This window comes from Chaetodon auriga, chromosome 5 (genome assembly GCF_051107435.1).
Source record: "Chaetodon auriga isolate fChaAug3 chromosome 5, fChaAug3.hap1, whole genome shotgun sequence".
NCBI lineage: Eukaryota > Metazoa > Chordata > Actinopteri > Chaetodontiformes > Chaetodontidae > Chaetodon > Chaetodon auriga.
The window spans coordinates 11,805,091-11,823,848 of record NC_135078.1 but is presented as its reverse complement, the minus strand read 5'-3'; the positions used below and the strand labels follow the sequence as shown (position 1 = coordinate 11,823,848).

The 18,758-nt window shown below is 44.0% G+C and overlaps 1 protein-coding gene across 2 annotated transcripts in view; it reads left to right on the top strand.

Moving 5' to 3' along the window:
- The first annotated feature begins 2,633 nt into the window (after nucleotides 1-2,633).
- The window catches only part of znrf3 (zinc and ring finger 3), a 63,686-nt gene continuing 47,561 nt past the window's right edge, over nucleotides 2,634-18,758 (top strand). Inside the window, exon 1 of one of the 2 annotated variants that reach the window (XM_076730851.1) lies at nucleotides 2,634-3,078. In XM_076730851.1, the coding sequence (XP_076586966.1) occupies nucleotides 2,848-3,078 (231 nt within the window). In that variant the 5' untranslated portion in view covers nucleotides 2,634-2,847. The remainder of the gene's footprint in view (nucleotides 3,079-18,758) is intronic. The other variant, XM_076730850.1, reaches the window with a different exon arrangement.

Genomic DNA, 18,758 nt, shown 5'->3' with positions numbered 1-18,758 from the left:
TGGTGTTGTTCAATTTTAGTGCCTGGCTGTAATATTTTGAATAAAAGCCTCCTTTTACATTCAACTGAGCGATTGTACTTAACATTATACTGCCATCTCTAAGTCTCGCAGCTGACATGAAAGACAGAACAATGCACGTACAGTATCATCATTGCTCGCATGGTACTGTGAGCTCTTTTCATGAATTGTTCAGCCGCACAAAGATTCAGATCATTTGTAGGACTGAAAAGATAGCAAGCGTTTATCTGCTCTTTCATTGTCCTTTCAAGACACGTTGTGCTTATTTGCAGACGCATAATGAACAGTGTGACGCACTGAAAGGAAAGGCGGCAGGCAGAAGATGTTCAGCAGGAACTGGTCAGCGTGGAGGTTTCGCAATGGACTCTTTAGTCTGAATAGAGAATGACTGGGAAATAACTGTCTTCTTCTGCAGTAAATAACAGCAAGAGCTTGTTTAATAGTGAGATGCAGGATATTCCTGCACATTTCAAAGAGCAGATAATGAAACTAATGTTTATCAATAAACGCACGATGAATCATGAGCTCGCTCACAATTATAACTTCATCCAGCCACTAATTTGACTCTGCGCACATAGAAATTATGTCAAATTACATTTAAACATTTAGAGATTTGTAAAATGTTGAAATGATCTATGATTAGCGTGTCGGGCCTGTCTTGATGATGACAACTTTGAAGATCAAAGGCAGTGGTTAATTGGAGATCCATCTGTTTAAAGGCTGGTGCGCAATTATGTGCAAGTGAATTGCCTTTAATTCATGTGCAATACAACAGCTCATGACTAAATTGCATCTTGGAAGAGAAACGGAGATGATCAAACAAGATTTCCTTCGGTATTGAAAGAGACTTAAGGGAGGTCCTCTTGATCTTTAAAGTGATATAAGAGACATTTAAAGATACAAACCCAATTCCAAAAAAGTGTGTAAATAATTTATGTGACAATTTGCTAATTTGCTAACCAATACACAACTGAAAACAGTACAGAGATAACAATTTAATGTTTTATCTCATCCACTTGTGAATATCTGCTTATTCTGAATTTGATGGCAGCAACACGTTTCAAACAAGTTGGGTCAGGAGCAACTAAAGACGTTTGTGGAATGCTCCAAAAACACCTGTTTGGAACATTCCACAGGTAAACAGGTTCATTGGTAAAAGGTGATAGTGTCATGATTGGGTATGAAATGGAAAGGCTCAGTCGTTCATCAGCAAGGATGGAGCGAGGTTCACCACTTTGTGAACACATGATTGTATAAAGGAGATTACTGCATGGACTCAGGAACACCATTGTTGGTCAACACAGTTTGCAAATGATTGCATTCTGTTTTAATTTATGGTTGCACAGCGTCCCAACTTAGGTATCAGGGCTGTAGATAGATAGATAGATAGATAGATAGATAGATAGATAGATAGATAGATAGATAGATAAGAGTAGTTTGGTATTTTATCAATACCAAACGGAAATTACACAAAGCAGTCAAGAATCATAAAACCAACATTATGGACTCTGAGATATATTAGAACAAATAAAAACATGGAAATTAAAACATTAACTGAAAGAAACAGGCCCATACTCTAAATCTGAAGGCCTATATACACCGATAGTACCTGGTAATATTCCGTACATGGTGACGATTATTGTCCTGTATTGATATGGCAAGGCGCTTCTTTGTAATTGCATGGGAGGGTGTTGAAAATAACGGCACCATTAAACTATTTTGACCAGTTATCATAGAGAGATGTATTTAGTAGACATTATATTGAATGAACAGACGAAAGAGACAAATGCCTTCTGTGATGAATGTCTGTCAGTGAAAGTATAATAATGAATGTAAGCCAATAGTTTGTGCTTGTTTTATGAGAAAAAAGATGAGCATGATTCCAAAGAAGCGTGGAAACATCATCGACATGTGCAAGTCAATGGAAGTCAATGTATCGTGCAGAGGCACTGTGAGGAATATTAAGTTGATTTTCCTTTCAGAAAACTTCACATAAAGTTCCTTTAAGTAGAAAAAAAACAAAACAAAACAAGGAGGTAAAATCTTGATATATCTGACTCCACATGAACGTGTCAAACTCAAGCAAACTGTTAACTGTGTGTAACCTGCAGGTGATCAAATCAGAATCAGATTGAAAAATTAGCCCGGTTAAACCATGGAGCGTCCTGAGGAGGGTAGTGTTTGTTTTAAGGTGGCACGAAAGCCAAAAACGTGTTAAACTCGGGAAAAAAACGCCTCTGGGCAGCCTGGGATTTCCACCATGGCTAAACGCATGCCTTCTGCTTGACAATCAACCCGGCAAGAGTGAATCAACTCAAACTTAAACGCATAACTTCAAGATTTTTCAAACAATAAGTCTCCACTTGCTCTGAGCGCCGGAGTCCGCGGCGCCTCCTTAACTGAGTGCTGGCACTTCAGAGCGGGGAGTGCACAGGAGAGGGTCACAAAGATTGGTGGGTGGGGATATAACCCTTTTGGGAGAGAGAAAAAAAAAACTAAAAAAAAAAGAAAAAAATCACGTGTTAGGAGATCAAAGGAGATCCGCTTTGTGGAGGAGGAGGAGGAGGGGGTGAGAAAGAAAGAGGGAGAGAGAGGGAGGGAGGGAGAGAGAGAGAGAGAGAGAGAGGGAGCGTTTGCAGGCAATGTAATTGACAAGGCTTGCAGTGGTGAAATAAACACGCTGGAGCCCAGGCTCAGCTTTTATTGCACAATTCTGAAACCTTTTGACGCATCGCCCGTAGCGCGCGAGGACCTGATTTCAATTACCTCCATCCGATTAATTAATCCGTGAGAAATTATGTCCCGATCGGCGCAGATCCAGCCGGCAAGATGATGATTTTACCAAGGAGAGGCTCAGATCGCGTACGCGAGTCGGTGGTCCTGGTGATCTTCGTGATTGCCGCTTCTCTTGGTACCGTTTTCGCCAAGGATACTGCCTTTGTGGAAGTGGTCCTGTTCGAGTCCAGTCCCAATGGAGATTACACTACTTACACGACTGGCTTGCAAGGACGGTTCTCCAAAGCAGGAGCCACGATCAGCGCGGAGGGGGAGATCGTTCAAGTACGTGTGAAGTGTCTTTTCTTACGGGGGAATGACAAGCGGCAGCGCCGAGCAACACCTACCGGGGCACGGCGTGTGGTTTTACCAAGCTGCCCGTCTTAAAACTTTTTGTACTGGGGCTGGGGGGGTTGACAAGAGTTGTATATGCTGTGCAAGTGTGCATGTGTGTGTGTGTGTCTGTATGTGTGTGTGTGTGTGTCTGTGTGCAGGCGGTGAGAGGATGGTACTCGGCTTGCAAGCATATGCGGTCACAAGATGGCTCCTGTCTTGTGGAATTCATTCACAGGGAAAACATGCTCTTGCAGGTTATTTTGTTGATGTCTGGAGCTCACTTGAGCGCTCTTTACAGCCTGCTGCCCCCCCATCGGAAACACGTTCGGGAGCGGTTTTCCTAAAAAACGTCTGAATCCTCCACCGCTTCCAGAAAGTTAGCAAACTTTCGCCGAGCAGACTTTACGCGTTAAGAGCAGCGGGGCCACCAGGCTGCTGGTCGCGCTCCGTGTTGACCGATTATCCGTTTCAGTGGTGAGGTTTGGGAAATATCTTCTTTAGAATCCGAAAAGCTGCTTTTAGTCGTGGAGTACGTTTGTTTTTATTGAGCGGACCATCTGGGAACTAACCCGCACATCCCGCCGCCTGCTGTCTGTTACTACGTAGCCGTCATGGACGCCGCCTGTGAAGATGCGTGTTTTTGGTTTAGGCTTGCTTGTAACTATTTGTGAGGCTTTCGGAACACATGTAAAGAAGAATTGAGTAATAATGGAAGAAGCCTCCGTGTTCCACTTTTTATTTCCTGGTCCCCACAAATGATGAGCGCACTTGGCTGCTGCTGGTTCTGCTTGGATCAACAATCCGACTTTGATCGAGTAGAAGTCACTAAGATACGAAGCTTTTCTCCAGAGCCAAGTGTTTATTTGAAGTTTTCTAATTCTTGCTTAATCCACTTGGCCGCTGATTGTAAGGCAGCTAAGAGTTCGGGGTCCAGTCATGCGCCAAAGATTGAATGTTTCATGTTTTATTTCCTGGCCTGGAACATGCCTTGTGTTCTCGGCTGGTGATGGAAGGACCATCAGCTCTTTCAGCTCCTTGTGAATAATTGGAGGCCACTTGAATGTGAAGCAGTCAGTTTATATACGCCTTCCCGCCACCCTTTGAAGTTTAATCAATTTATTCGGAGGTATCTGTAAAATCCAGACTGCATCTAATGCACATCAAGTTCATTTGGATGAAGTTTATGGTCGGGCCAAACAAGTTCAGGCCGCTGTGACTGATTGGATCCCGCTTCGCTGTGAAGGCTTTTTCTGATGTTAATGATAAATATTCCATCACCAGGAGTTGAAATCTGTCAGGTGTCCCTACGCGAGCCGTGCCTCACCTGCCACAGCAGAGATGATGGCTGAGTTATCCGTTTTCATTTGTTGTGTGACGGCCAGTAGCTGCTGTAGTGTGACCTCAGACTGAAGAAAGTATTGAGCTCCATGAGATCATTGGTCTGTGGTGGGAGGCCAGGTTACAATGCAGCCCGTGGGGAGAACGAGTTGAGGGATGGGGGTTGTTCAAATGCTGCAAATACACATTTGAGTTTAATCAAGTTCACCATGTTGCGTCAAGTGTGGTCTGGTGGGCTGCATCACAAGAAACCTCAACTATGTTGTAGAATTTCTGCAGCACGCCGTGAGCCAGATTAGTTAAGACAGCGAGTCATTTGCACATTTGTCTTTTTGTTTCTAAGTGCTGGTACTGAATTTACACAGTGCACTAGTAGCATCCTCCCTCTATCCCTTGCCACTCTGTAACAATGCCTGTATCAACCACACAACAGCATCTTTTCAGTGCACGTATGCATTTTTGTTTTCCTCAAAAAATGCAGACTCTTACTTTGAAAGATGATATGTGGGGATCAAAGTAGGGGATACTCAGCACAAAAATGGCCCCTGTTTATACACAGTGATGGCCATTTGGCGCCACTCTGTAACCGCACAGAAATGTCGGACCTCAGCTTTACATTGCAAACCACATCTATTTAGGTTTGCTTTCTTTGCTAACATTGCTTCTGACCACTTAGAGGCAGCTTATATTTTGTCAGGCTATAATGAGGGGCAGTTTGTCCAGCAAGGCGCACTGTCTTGAATTTCTTACAGCATATATTCTACCAAAGATTTATGAAAGTTGAAACTGACAATGAATGACAGCCATACAACCTGAAGAGTATAATTTTAAGCTGGTATCAAATTTCCCACTTGCAAATTCTATACTTGTGAAATAACATTGCAGCAACGTGTTGGGAAATTGCTGCGGTGTTGTAACAGATTTAGTCTTACACTGGAGTTGGGTTTAACACAAATATTTAGGTTGTCCATTCAGTTGTCTGCAGTGACCTCTGCAACCAGTGCACTTGTCCACACTTTCTGCTCTCAAGGTTTGAGCCTTCACTGAATTGGGTGCTTGATTTGGTCTGCCTGAGGTTTATGGGGCCTTCTAGTCCTCTCTTCTGCTGTTTGAACAGTGCCCAGAGGGGTTTGCATTACCTTGTGTGTACAGTAATGGCCAGACCTCAGCAGGTATGGGTTCAAATATAGGGGAAAGGGGGGCTTGGCAACGTTCCTGAGCAATGACCCAACCTCAATCACCGCTCATACACTCCCAACTTGTCTTTGCTAATTCCCTAAAGCTAACACCCGCTCAGCTCTGCCTGAAGAGTGCGAGAAGTGGCAAATGCTGCCGGGGCCAAAAATAATAAATTAAGTTAATTTGCTTCTCGCTCTGCTCCAAGGGGGGAAGCATGACGACGCTGATCTGGCCACAGTGCCAAACCCCAGGCTTCCCAAGCCAGTTCCCTGATTACTACAGTTCTACTCTGTAATAGTAAAGTAATCAGTGTCTCCTCAAATCATTTTGTCAGGACATGAGACTCTGTGTGTCTCACCAGGCATTTCCCGAAGGTGACTTTAGGAGTGTATTTACAGCCAGTGGCTCTAAACTCAGATTTTTGCCAACAAGACTGGTGCAGATTGTCCATCCTGCAAGGTAGTTAATTGGATTCACCTATTGTCCCAGATTTAAATACTTCCTGATTAGACAGCTGCAATAAAGAGGGCCTGGTAAAAGGGCTCATAGAAATGAAGTGAAGTCATTTAGAGGACTTGGACTGGCCTCATATTTTAAATGACTTAAAAGTTAGGGTCACCTCGCCATACCTTTCCACATACTAGCAGCAGTTTTGACTTGAGTTAAGCCTATTATGCAGGGCAATGGTGGCATGACCAAATCATCCCCTGGTTGAGTCACTCAGGTGACACCTACATCAGCAGGGGTTAACAAAGCCATCTGATAAAGCGCTCCGCCTCTAGATGCAATCTAACTTCTGGAATGGCCTTGCAATGCAGGACGCTCAGTCAGACTTGTTAGCCACCATGTTTTTCACATTCACATCATTGTTGACAGGGTGCACGCAGCTCTCCTGATTAGTACACATTTGATGCGAAGGGAAACACCATCTGCTGCTCATCATTCACTGTTGTGTCCCTGACGCCAAATCGTCTTTCCTGTAGCGAGATGAGCTGCGATGCTCTGCACGAGCACACATCTGCCTCTGATTTCCAGCGGGCCCATGCTGTCAGCATGTGAGTGAGGAGCTGAGGCAGGGACGTGGCAGGGGCACCGAGAGGACCAGATGGAACTCACAGTGTCGTCGGCCAGAACCAGAGGGAATAATGTGGCTTTTGCCTACTTCCTCTCAGAAGGGACACAGAGACAGGGACATCCCCTGAATCCAGCGTCAGGAAGAAGAGGCTATAGTTTCCCAACACCCATGAGCTGTTTCACCTTTTAACTTCATCTCCATGTTCATGAAGTGCCAGTAACTATAGCTGGGAGCCTTCATGATGTGGTTCTTTGAAAGTGGCAGTTTTTTTTCCTGACTGGATGTGCAGGGGGAAAGTGGTGGTTTTCAGCTAAGACAACGATGAGCTTAAATACTGGAGCTCCTACCTAGGAGCTGGCAAGAGTTGTGTCGCGCTGCATTTAGACTATAATGAGAGCTTTAGTGGTTTAAGGCATCCAGCGCGCTTTCTCACCACAGGCTGGAAACCCCAAGAGGCCATAATGGGCCGGTCCCAGACGGGAGGTGCCAGGGACCGGGCCACTCCCAGCGCCAAAGCAACAGTAGCAGTACACAAACGCTGGTTTAAAAGGTTAAAAGTGCTGCTCCCTACTTTTTTCCATTTATTGGCTTGGCGGTCGCAGCTGTATTTTAAGTGCTATCGTCTCTTAACCGCCACCCTGTTTCACTTTCATGTCCTGGCCAAAGTAATTTGAGGCTGCGTTTCTCCCCTTTTCGGAATAGAACAGACTAAACTGTTTTTCTCTTTCTCTTGCTTAACACCCCCTCCCACACACACACTCTCACCCCCCACCATCAGTCTGCTCTTTTTGATGCAGCCAAAATTTGTCATGAATTCTGTATTGCACGTGAGTCATTTCAAATGAGAGTTGCATCCATTTCTTAACTAACGTGTCCTAATGAATTGGTAAAACTTCCTTTGTATTGGGGTGCCCTGGTGACCTCCGAGGTTCAGGCGCCAACCATGAGCTGCAAATTTGCACTCCCTGGACCTTTTGCATATCGTTCCCCACCTCTTCCCTCGTTTCCTGTAATTTTACTGTCAACTCACTAATAATCATAGTCATAAGACAATAAATTGTCAAAAAATATCCATTTCATATTCCCAGATACTAAGGTAACATCTTGAAATTGATTAATATACCTGGAGAACAATTAAAAAACTGAAAGATATTGAATTTATTCTGAAATGTGAAATGAGAAAAAGCTGCAAATCTTTGCCTTTGAGAAGGAGGAACCAGCCGGCATTTTTACCTGCTAAATTACTTGAAATGATCATTACATTTTGTAAATGGTTAAATTTCTGTAAATTGACTGAAGAGCAGCAACTAATTTTGTGACAATCTCTCAGCAGATACATGAATTCCTGAAAAGGAAAACCACTGGAATTCTATTTTTAGCATTAAACTGAAAGCACTGATTACCCACATTCATATGTATCAATCTTAAAACCTGTTGGATCTCTCAATACTTGTCCAGGCCTACTTTGGTTGGCCACACTGTCTCCCAAACCAGCAGTCCCAGCTCTGGTCTTCTGTGCCTCTCACTGCGCAGCTCCACCTGGAGTAAGTGCATGTTGGTACTGGTGGCCCCAGTAGCTATGTTAGTTTCCACTGGGCTGAGTGGCTGAGCCGATCTTTGATGTTCCACTCCAAGAGAGATTAGCAGTCAGCACTGGTGCTTGCTACTGCTTTCTCTCCAGTATCCAGGCCTGTCCCAGGGGAGCCCTATTCCCTCATATCGCTCTCCTCCTGATCTGCTATTGATTATGTGTCCGAGTTCATTTGTATGAACACTTTGTGTTTGTCCTCTGCTTTACACTCCAATGATGAGGAAATGTTAATTCAGCTTTGCCCTGAGGCTGTGATTTTTCTCTGATGAGTGCTGGGAAATGCACCATAAGAGAACATCACACTTTGACAGGTGAAAAAGTGTTTTTTGTTCCGCCCGTTTCCACTCTGGTTATTTTTGAAACACATTTGTAATGAGTCAAAGATGAAAAAGAGTCCAGAGAGGAGATCCTTTTTTTCTTTCTGACTATCCCCTGGTGTGTCTGTCTGCGTTTGATGAAACTGCGCTGAAAACCGAAAGGCCCAGTCCATCCCCTCAGCCCATATTTTTATCCACTGACACAGAGGGTCTGCAAAACAAAGGCTAAGGGGTCGAGGGTTATGAAATGACAATGCTCACAGTGGCTCATCCAGGCAGAGGCATGCTTTGTTGTCGGCCAGGAATGTGCTGACTAACCGTGGAAGGCCACGACGCCAGCCTCCCCTTTTGTTGTACGTTTTTTGCCAATAGACTAGGAAGGTAGCAGCGCAGGGAGTCCATTTCATTCTGAGCACGATGTTCCATCTGGCTTCTTCTCCTCCTACCTCTCAATATACTTTGATCCTTGTCCCCTCAGTCCTCTTACCGCTCATATTTGTTTTCATGAAAGGAGAGGACTTATCAAAGATGTGTCCCATTCACCCAAATTCAAGAGGACTGAGTGCAGAGTTCTACCTTTTGTGTACAACCCCAATCCAAAAAAGTAGGGATGCTATGTGAAAGTCAAATGAAAAAGAATGTGAAAACTTGCTAATCCTTAGTGACATGTATGCTGAAAACTCCTCCAAGACAATATATTTACTGTTTGACCTCATCAGCTTCATTGATTTTTGGAAATATCTGTTTATTCTGAATTTGATGCAGCAACACTTTTCATACAAGTTTGGACAGGAGCAACTAAAGACTGGGAAAGTTGTGAAATGCTCCAAAAACACCTGTTTGGAACATTTCACGGGTAAACAGGTTCATTGGTAACAGGTGATAGTATTATGATTGGGTATGAAAGGGACATCTTCAAAAGGCTCAGTCGTTCACAAGTAAGGATGGAGAGAGGTTCACCACTTTGTGAACACATGATTGTATAAAGGAGTTTAATGCATGGGCTCAGCAACACTAAACACAGTTCATTTGCAAATGATTGCATTCTGTTTTTATTCAGCGTCCCAAAGTTTTTGAAGTTGGGGGTTTTACATTATCACATAATTACCAGTCTCTAATGCTGAAAAAACATGTAAGATGAACCTCTACCCTCTTGTCATTTTGATTCATGCCAGTTTTAGCCCCAGTTGCAATTTCAGTGGTTATTTTTCAAGGAAGCCATTACTGGTTTTGTGCACATGATCACCTTTGGCCTAATGCATCATATTAATGTTGTGAGGGTTGTCCTGACAGGCCTTCTGTCAGATACCCTGCCATTTTTCATTTCCCCTCTTTTGTTTCCTTTAATGGATTCCAACACAACTGTGGCAAAGGTCATTTACAGGGGTACCAGATGGGGACAAATCAGTTTCAGGTGGAAGCACCAACCGCCTCATATTTATCTCCACCACAACCCTCTCATCCTACATCCTACACTGCATGTGTGTGTGCAGGTAGTTGTTCCAGTAATGAGGAGGATCCAGGCTGTAACACAATGGGGCCAGAGGTATGATGGATTTGGCTTGCTCGGTCAGATGAGAACAAGCTGGGTTCTCCCCACATTTCTTTTTGTCTGGTAGACTGCTGCACATCTTTTAGCTCCACACTGAAGAGATATCACTCATGTTCCCACCTCCTCCTCTTCCTGTTGTTAAAGATGCGCCCTAGATTTTCGAAATGAAAAATTGGCTTTCTTTTCATGTTGTCCCTGCATCATGGGTATACTGAAGATATTGGGGACACAGGGTTTTCTATTTTCTGTTCAGGCTTTTTTTTTTTGCTAAAAGACTACTCTCTCAAAGTTGAATATTTATTTTTGAAGGATAGCTCATTTTTGCAGTGCAGTTGCACACAAATCTTAGCTTCTGCATTACACTGCTTCTGTAGTTGTACAAGTAAAACCTTCGGCAGTGCATTCTGATTTCGGCTCTTAAGAGAAGTCCCCAAGGGTCAGGTGTAACTTTTCCTTTCATGGTTCTACAAATACAGTACCTCCACGAACATACCATGCCAATAACAGCTCTGTAGTACAGCCTTTGGCTTTGATAAACCCTCCACAATTCCTCCTATCCTTCCCCTTGACCCCTCTTGGCACCTCAGGCTATACCGCGTCCCTCTACAGCCCCTGGACCCTGATCAGGGAGGGGCCTGGAGGGCTGGTGAATAGCTGCTGGGAGTCGTGCTGCGGGTGTAAACCACATGAATGTGCCGCCTGAGCAGATAGGATCAGGCAAGGCGGGGAGGCCTGGGAGGCCGCGATGCTCGGCGCAGCTCCACGCGCTAACATCAAAGGCAGTGCTGAAGGGGAGTGGTGGAGGGGAGAGGGAAGAAGAGAGAGCGCGAGGGCTGGGCCAAACTCTTCAAAGGCCTCTCTGAGTAATGCCGGCCCTGATATGCGGCGTTGCAAACCTGAACGATGATGTAATTGCAGGCCTTCGAGCTAAATCCGCTCCCATACAAATAAAGGTGGAGGTGTTCCCTTGCACAAGCACGGTGAGAAAAATACTTTGAGTTTTAAGTTGAAGCCAGAGAGTTTAGAACACCTCTCAGGCGTAGATGTCACTTCCTGAAGCAAGGCTAATGTAAGGATCCTGGTGAAAAAAAGTTTTATTTATGTTTTCCATGGAGGACTTGGAGCGGGAAACGGTTTTTATCTGATTTCAGCAGATAGGTTAATCCACTGGGCGTTTCTTAAGTACACAACAGGTGGAACAGAGTTGACTGTTCTTTGTAAAGTTTATACAGGACCTGTGTGTATGTGTGTGAGGCAAAGAGTGTGTATATGTACTTGCCTTGTAATGTGTGTTAAGCCAAGCATGACCACAGATTCTTTCAAAATGCTTGCATGATCGTCGGGTTGATAACTCATTGACAGCTCCCATGACAGTGTCGAGGCACGCGCTGCAGGACAGTATCTCCCTCGCTGAGCGCACATGGCAATAATTCACTGTTGTCGATTTGCTTTGCCAAAGGTTATTTGTATGCCCCTGATTGAAGTTCTTTCTCCTTGCCCTTGTTTTGTGATTTTATGCCCCTTCGATGTTAAATTAGCAGTGAACAGCTGGACTTGCATTTATTTGGAGTTCGTGCTGAGGTCAGCCTTTTAACTCCTGCATCCTGGGTCAGATGCGAAACTCAGGATTGCTGCTCAAAGCCTTTGTTGATGGTTGTAAAGAGACTTCCTTGTTTTGAGCATGTAGACTGTAGCAGCTCACGAGGATCACAAGACCGTCCAGCTAATGTCTGTACTTGAATGGATAGAGACAAAACACAGTTCATACCAAAACTAGGCCTGCAGTTGTTTTTGTTTTCTTTATCATTTCATAGCTTGAGTCCGTTTTTCAATTAATGGTTCATTGTGTAAAAGTCCAGAAAATGATGGAAAAGAGGCTTACATCTGTCATTGTCCTCTCTGCCTGAGGAATGACTGAACAGTTAAGCAGTTGTAATTGATATAAGCAATTATAACTTCCTATTAACTAACTTTATTAACCAACAAATTAATGATCAAGTGGTTTGAGCGCTATGTCCATTGCTTTACAAGCAGCGTTCTGCACAATGTGCTGATGGCAAATAATTTAAAGTGCTTTAATTCATAATTAATATAGGTTTTTAATTGAAATCAGTTCATAAAGCCGGTTTCGTTTGATTTTTGATGTGCTACAAGTGTGCCAGCTGTTGTAACGCTCAGATACACCCTGTTAAAACATTGGCACCTGTTCCTGATGCATCATCAGTGAATGCACAGCAGAGCATCGTGCACTAAATTAATCGTAGCCGGCAGTTTCATACAACTGTTTCCACTCTGATGTTGTGTGTAAGTGAGATAAGCAGGCAGTTCCGCTGTGAGTTAATAATCGCATTGATTTCAGTTTGCAGCATTATTTTCTTAATGCAGAACTCTTTAGGCAGTCAGTCAGTTTGTACCATGTTGTACAATGGGAAGACTTAAATATTGGATTAGGTCTGTCTTCAGGTATTCAGTATATGAATGAAAAATGATAGCCGTAGAAAGAACGCAGGTATTTCAGTTCATTCACTATAGCATTTACAGCAGTGTCTTGGATGAGTGAGTTAGAAAGGTGCAAATGGAGTAGAGATGTGCAGACTATCTTGAAAGACTTCTAAGTTAATGGGTATGACATTTTTCATCATGCAAATTATATCCGCCCTCGGGCAGTCCTGGTACTGCACCCACCCCCACCTTCCAACCACCCTGGTTCAATGTGAACCTGAGTGTATATGAAAAGGTCACGACAATTACTCCTGGCCAGCTGTGTCCATTTCAGTACCCTTGCAATCCATCTGTTCACCCCTCATTGTCCCTGCATGTTGCTGTCAGGAAAAAATGTCAAGTTTCTTTCCCTTTTTTTTTTTTTTTTTTAAAATTTAATTTAAATTATAGGTCAGTAATGTGAGAGAAAATGGGAAGGAATGATCAAATCGTTTTTTGTGTAGTGAGATGGAGCACGTCATTTTTCATGTCACTGGGCTTTCTCAATCTCACCCCTTCTGTATTTATCCAGATTCATCCTTCTGTCACATGTCAGGGTAAAAGCTGCACTTTTCATTTTTAGCTATTTTTAAAAGAGGCTCCAAGCAGATATCGGCTATTCTGTGCTTGACAGTGTATGTGTAGTTTGTCCAAACACACTTGGCTTGCTAATGATAAGTTGTCCTTAGACATGTCAAGGAATCTAGTTTCTCAGAATGCTGTTTTGAGAGAAAGGACAGATCGAGTGGGAGAAGATGGGAATGACAGAAAAAGACGGGCCAATACAGCCCTTTGCTACTCTGTCTGCATCCCACAGGCATGTGACAGTCAAATTGTCACCCCTGGGGTGACATGCATCCCGCAGGCATTTCGAAGTAAACACATCCCAGGGATGTGGCTCTGAGATTTGGATAGTGGCCTCACCAGTCGGTTTGAAGCATCTTTCTCTGTCATATAACAGATGCAGGAGGATCTCATATTTATATGTTGTAGATTTACTTATGCAATAGATAGAGCGAATGAGCTTTTGAGGTGCTGATAGGTATCAGCTGGTTTGGAATTCATAGAAATGGATGTTAACCGATGCATCCATTGTAGCTGCTGCTGAGCAGAGTGTCATACAGAAACTCAAACTTCATCCACAAGAATATTGCATATAGGACTTTAGGATACTACCTGACCATGATATACAATCCTGATTCCAAAAAACTGACTGTCTGTGGAAAACACCTATAAAGCAAAATTTGATAATTTGCTAATCCTTTCTGACATATGCTCAAATGAACCGTACAAAAAAACTGTACATTTCATGTTTTATCAGGGGGAGAGACATTCCCCTTTATTATCACACAACATGCACATGCTGGACACTTTTATCTCACCAACTTCATTGATTTTTGTAAATATATGCTTTTTCTAAATTTGATGCCATCAACACTTTTCAAACAAGTTTGGACAGGAGCAACTAAAAACTGAGAAAGTTGTGGAATGCTCCAAAAACACCTGTTTGGAACATTCCTCAGGTAAACAGGTTGATTGGTAACAGGTGATAGTGTCATGTTTGGGTATGAAAGGGACATAGATGGAGGATGGAGCGAGGTTCACCACTTTGTGAACACATGATTGTATAAAGGAGATTACTACATGGACTCAGGAACACTTTTCAAAACTGTGTTCAGTAAAAACAGTCTGTTTGCAAATGATTTGTTTGCATTCAGTTTATATTTACCTTTTCCACAGCGTCCCAGCTCCTTTAGAATTCAGGTTGTGGGCACAAGCTTCAGTGTAATGCTTTGTAATGTGCTGCATACTGCAGTTCTGTGGTCTTGACACACTGTTTGGCACACGGAGCTAACATGGCTACACTTTTAACGTACAGCAGTCTGCTAATGTTGACTGCAGCTTCAGTTAGTCAGTAATTCACATTTGATCTGACAAACATGATGATTTTATCAAATCTCAGAGGAGAGGTGTAAAAATTCAAAAATCTGAGTCCAGTATTGCTGATCAAAACCCATCTTCAGGAAAGTGAACGATGTTTTGCTTCCCGACAGATGAGTCAGTCCATTTGCTCAAATGGCTTCCAGTAAAAATCTGCAATTGATCTGCTCAGAAAGGCTTTTATGTGAATTCTACAGTAACGGCTTCACACTTCACTGATGTTTTCTATTGCACGGCTACCAAATGCACATCAGGGCCAATTTTACAGCAAGTGAGCTCGCCTGTTCCGACCATTTCTAAATTTCAGTGATTTGATTTTACACTAGACCATCCTGGTGCCTAACTTTAAGCTATTTCCTATTGGCAACCACATGTACCATATTTGGGTCAGCCTTTCTGCAGCATTGCCTCAAGCTAAGCTCATGGACAGAGGATTTGGTAAGCTACTGATGCATACATTCGTCATAATTATTGTTTTGCAAAAGCTGGAGTTGGAAGGGCCCAGGCAACAGGAAAGCTTCAGAATTCAAATTAGAGTGTGGGATCGAGCTTTAAAGTTGCAACTGTTTTCGGTTATTGCATCCGAGAAAACCCTGTTGTTTTGCACCCGACCCCCCTGTTGGTTGGTCGTGGTTGCTCATGTATTAAAAGCCGGAGTTGGCATGGTGCGTTTGTTCTCTGGTGAGTTGAGGTGGCATGGGAGAAAGGTGAGGGAAAGCCCCTGAGTATTCACTGCGTTCTCTTCACAGGCACGAAAACAAGAAAACAAGCAAAGCATTTCAGTACACCTAAAAGCAATTTCACTCATAATTGCATCATAATGAATTACAAAGCAGTGAATACAAGTACATTTCTTTGTCTCCTTCCTTTTAGAAGTTCTTTCTGTCTGTTTTCTGCCCTCTTTCTCTCTCTCTCTGTCGTCTCTCTCTCTCTCTGTTAAGCATGGGAGGGGAAGGGGGAGGGGGTATAAATGTGAGACCACACATGCTGTGTCAATGTTTGCTAGAATAATTAGAGACAATGTGGGCCAATAACGGGAGGAGTGCAGTAACCTGAACTCACTTTGTTCTGCCCCGGCAGCAACACAAAAGCCATTCACAGATGCACAGATCTGCGGGCTCGGAGCAGGAGCAACTGCACTTTTAGCCGGTGCAGTGCGCAGCTCTGAGGATCTGCAGGAAAATGGATTGGTTTGTATGGAACCTGAACGCTCCGCTCGCACTTCACCGCTTTGTGTTAGCTCAAAGTGATGGTGATGTCACTCTAAAGGCCTTTTAAGCGCTGCCTGTACATCCTTGCCACCACCCCAAGAAACACCCCATACCCCTTGCCACCCTCCTCGGTCGACTAACACATGGCCCCGGCTTTTAGAGGGCCCTCTTTAACTAGAGGATATCCGGCCACGCGGTATGCAAAGAGCCTGTGGATTCCTGACACGAGTGCTAGAGCTGGACTCAGAGGTGACTTTCAGCGTAGCCAGACAACTGTTGGATTAGCAGGACACTTAACGTTGACTCCGAGCCAATAGGAGGGAGCCTGGCCAGGAGCAGGGTGTACTTGGTCAAATGCAGGCCAATAGATTCTTTTGAGCTATATATGTTAGTTTACATTTTAAGCATGCCAGTGCTGCTTGTATCCAGCCTCACTTACACCAGGCACAGCAGAGAAGAAAGCTTCAAAGAGAGCAGTTCTCCCCAAAATAATATGTAAATAGGAAGAAAAATAAGACCTAAGAGAGAACCAGAAGTGATTTTTATACTTCAGCATAGCAATGAAATATTGCCTTCAGGCTTGGGAGGGACAGAAATGGGACTATATGCTTAAAGATCCCCAAACAATGCACGCTAACTGTTGCCTAAGCTGCGGGCGTTCCCCGGGCTGGAGTGGAGTGACCCACTGCTGTGCTCACACCCCTGGACGGACCAACTGGTTTGTCCCCTCCGGTGTCCATCTTGAAAGGAGACACCGCTATGGGATGCATACATCCCCTGGAGGTCGCTGGTGTCATTGTGGCACCTGTCCCCTCCACTCTCAGCCCGTGTCAGCAGCTCAGATTTATTTACATTCACGCTTGTTTTCCAGAGAACTGAACTGTAAACAGCAGAGGAGTGGTTCGTGTCTTCAGGAGGTTTGTGAGCTGATGGAGTCTGTGGTTGCTTATAGTCTATTATTGTCACCTTGACTTGATTTGAGGAAATAGCTTTACGACACTTCCACTCAAAATGCAATTTTTCTTTATTTATTTGAGCAATTTTTCTCAAACCAGCTAGAAGATGTTTCAGTCTCACCAAGCTCTTGCAGAGGAAGTACTGGTCTGCACAGTAATATCCTTGTTTGGACACAGTTCTATGTACTTATGCTACTTCTCATGTTGTATTTATGGGTACTTGTCTGTGAACTTGATTGCAGCCACTTTTTGTTTGTTTTTACGACAAACCGCATGCGTCCCAAATCTCACAAGAGCTGGTTGGGTTTAGAAATACTATACTGTATAGAATAACTTGTCCTTTAACTCTTTGGCTATTCATATTTATTATTGTTAAGTTCTGTTTGACAGAACCTCCTCTTCGCTCCTTTTTTAGCCTGTGGACACACAACAGCTTTCGTTTTTCTGCTCTACCCAGCGTTCTCCTTTAATCATTTTCAGATTCTCTCTCTGCCTCCTCCTCAGTCTCTTCTCTCACCGCTTCCTCGCTTCTCGTCTCCGTGCCCCCCCCCCCCCCCCCCCCCCTCCCCACTCCCTCTATCTCTCCTCCTCATTCCTTTCCACTGGGCTGATGTTCTGTTCTGTTCTGTTCTCCTGGCAGCAGTGTGTTCCTCATCACAGCTTGTGTTTCCTCTTATCTACAATTCTTTTATCAGTGGCCGCCACACATGCCCGAGAGAAGGCGTGGGGGTGGCGGTGGAGGGTAGTGGTGGGGCAGCTGATGCTATCAGCAGGTGGAGATTTCACTGCCGAATTCAGGGGCTCAGAGTGGCCAGAGGAGCGCCAGACCGGAAGGGTCTGACATGGGAACACCCAGTGTTAACTCTGAACAATGTCAGCCCCGCTGTCACTGAAACACCTGCCTTTGTATTGATTTTTTACTATTATTTTCCTTGTCATAACACAGAAGTGACATAGGTGGGTTTCTTGTTAAACAGTGCAAACAGAAATGTCTCTCTGTCTTTGGATTTGTTTTTGATGAAGTTCAAGGTTTGTTAGCTCATCTTCTTGTCTTCACCTGTTCATCCATGCTGGCTATCGCTGCTCAGACACTCCTATACCTGACTCCTGGTGTAAAGTAAATGTGTGAAACCTTTCATTTTGCTCCAAGGATGTGCAGTGCATGTGAGGTCCTTGCACCTCAACAGGGATGAATCCTGGGGGGAACGAAGAGCAGGGATGTTGGTGAGAGAACGGCCGGTAAACCAAAGCACAGGCTCACAAAAGCCTAAAATGATATCGCTGGTGGATATCTGGATGCTTGGGATGCCTTGGATGGCTGCTGTACACTTTTGTCTTTGTCTTTGCTGGGATGAATAGAGGCCTCTGTGGTAGTGATGACAGGCTTCTCCGGGCCGGGCCCTGGCTGGCTGGCAGTCTAGGTGCTGGAGGTCGGGAGACTTCAGTTCTCTCATAGGGGTAGAAGCCTGACGGGGGATGCTGGTTGTCCTGGTTCCAGCTACAAAAGACACTCTGTTCTCTGCATTTGCCTTTGTTATTGTGACATGCCAGGTACACCTATACACACAGGTTTATCTGGGAACCAAGGGCCTGCAGCACCAAGTGCATCCCCTACCTGTGTTTGGATGGTTTTACATGGTTAGGGCTGGATAATTGGTTTACAGATGCTGGGTTTTCTGTGATTTTGAATTTTTACCCATATTTCTCCATGCTGATGGAGGTGGGGATATGGTTTAAACCAGCCTTTTTTTTAGTGCTGTTTGTTGGTTTCACGTGAGAGAAATGCTTTGAGGACATGTCCATGATATTAAAGAAAAAAAAACTTGTTTTTGAGGGGTTTTTTTCTGTTCATCTGAGAATTGTCAGCTTTTATTCTGCACAGATGTTAGAAATTGAGAAGTAAAGAGATTATTGATGGTGACAAGAAAGGTTTAATTTCCTACTGTGGGCCACTGCAAGGAGCTTGTTTGGAGCTGAGGTTTAGCGCG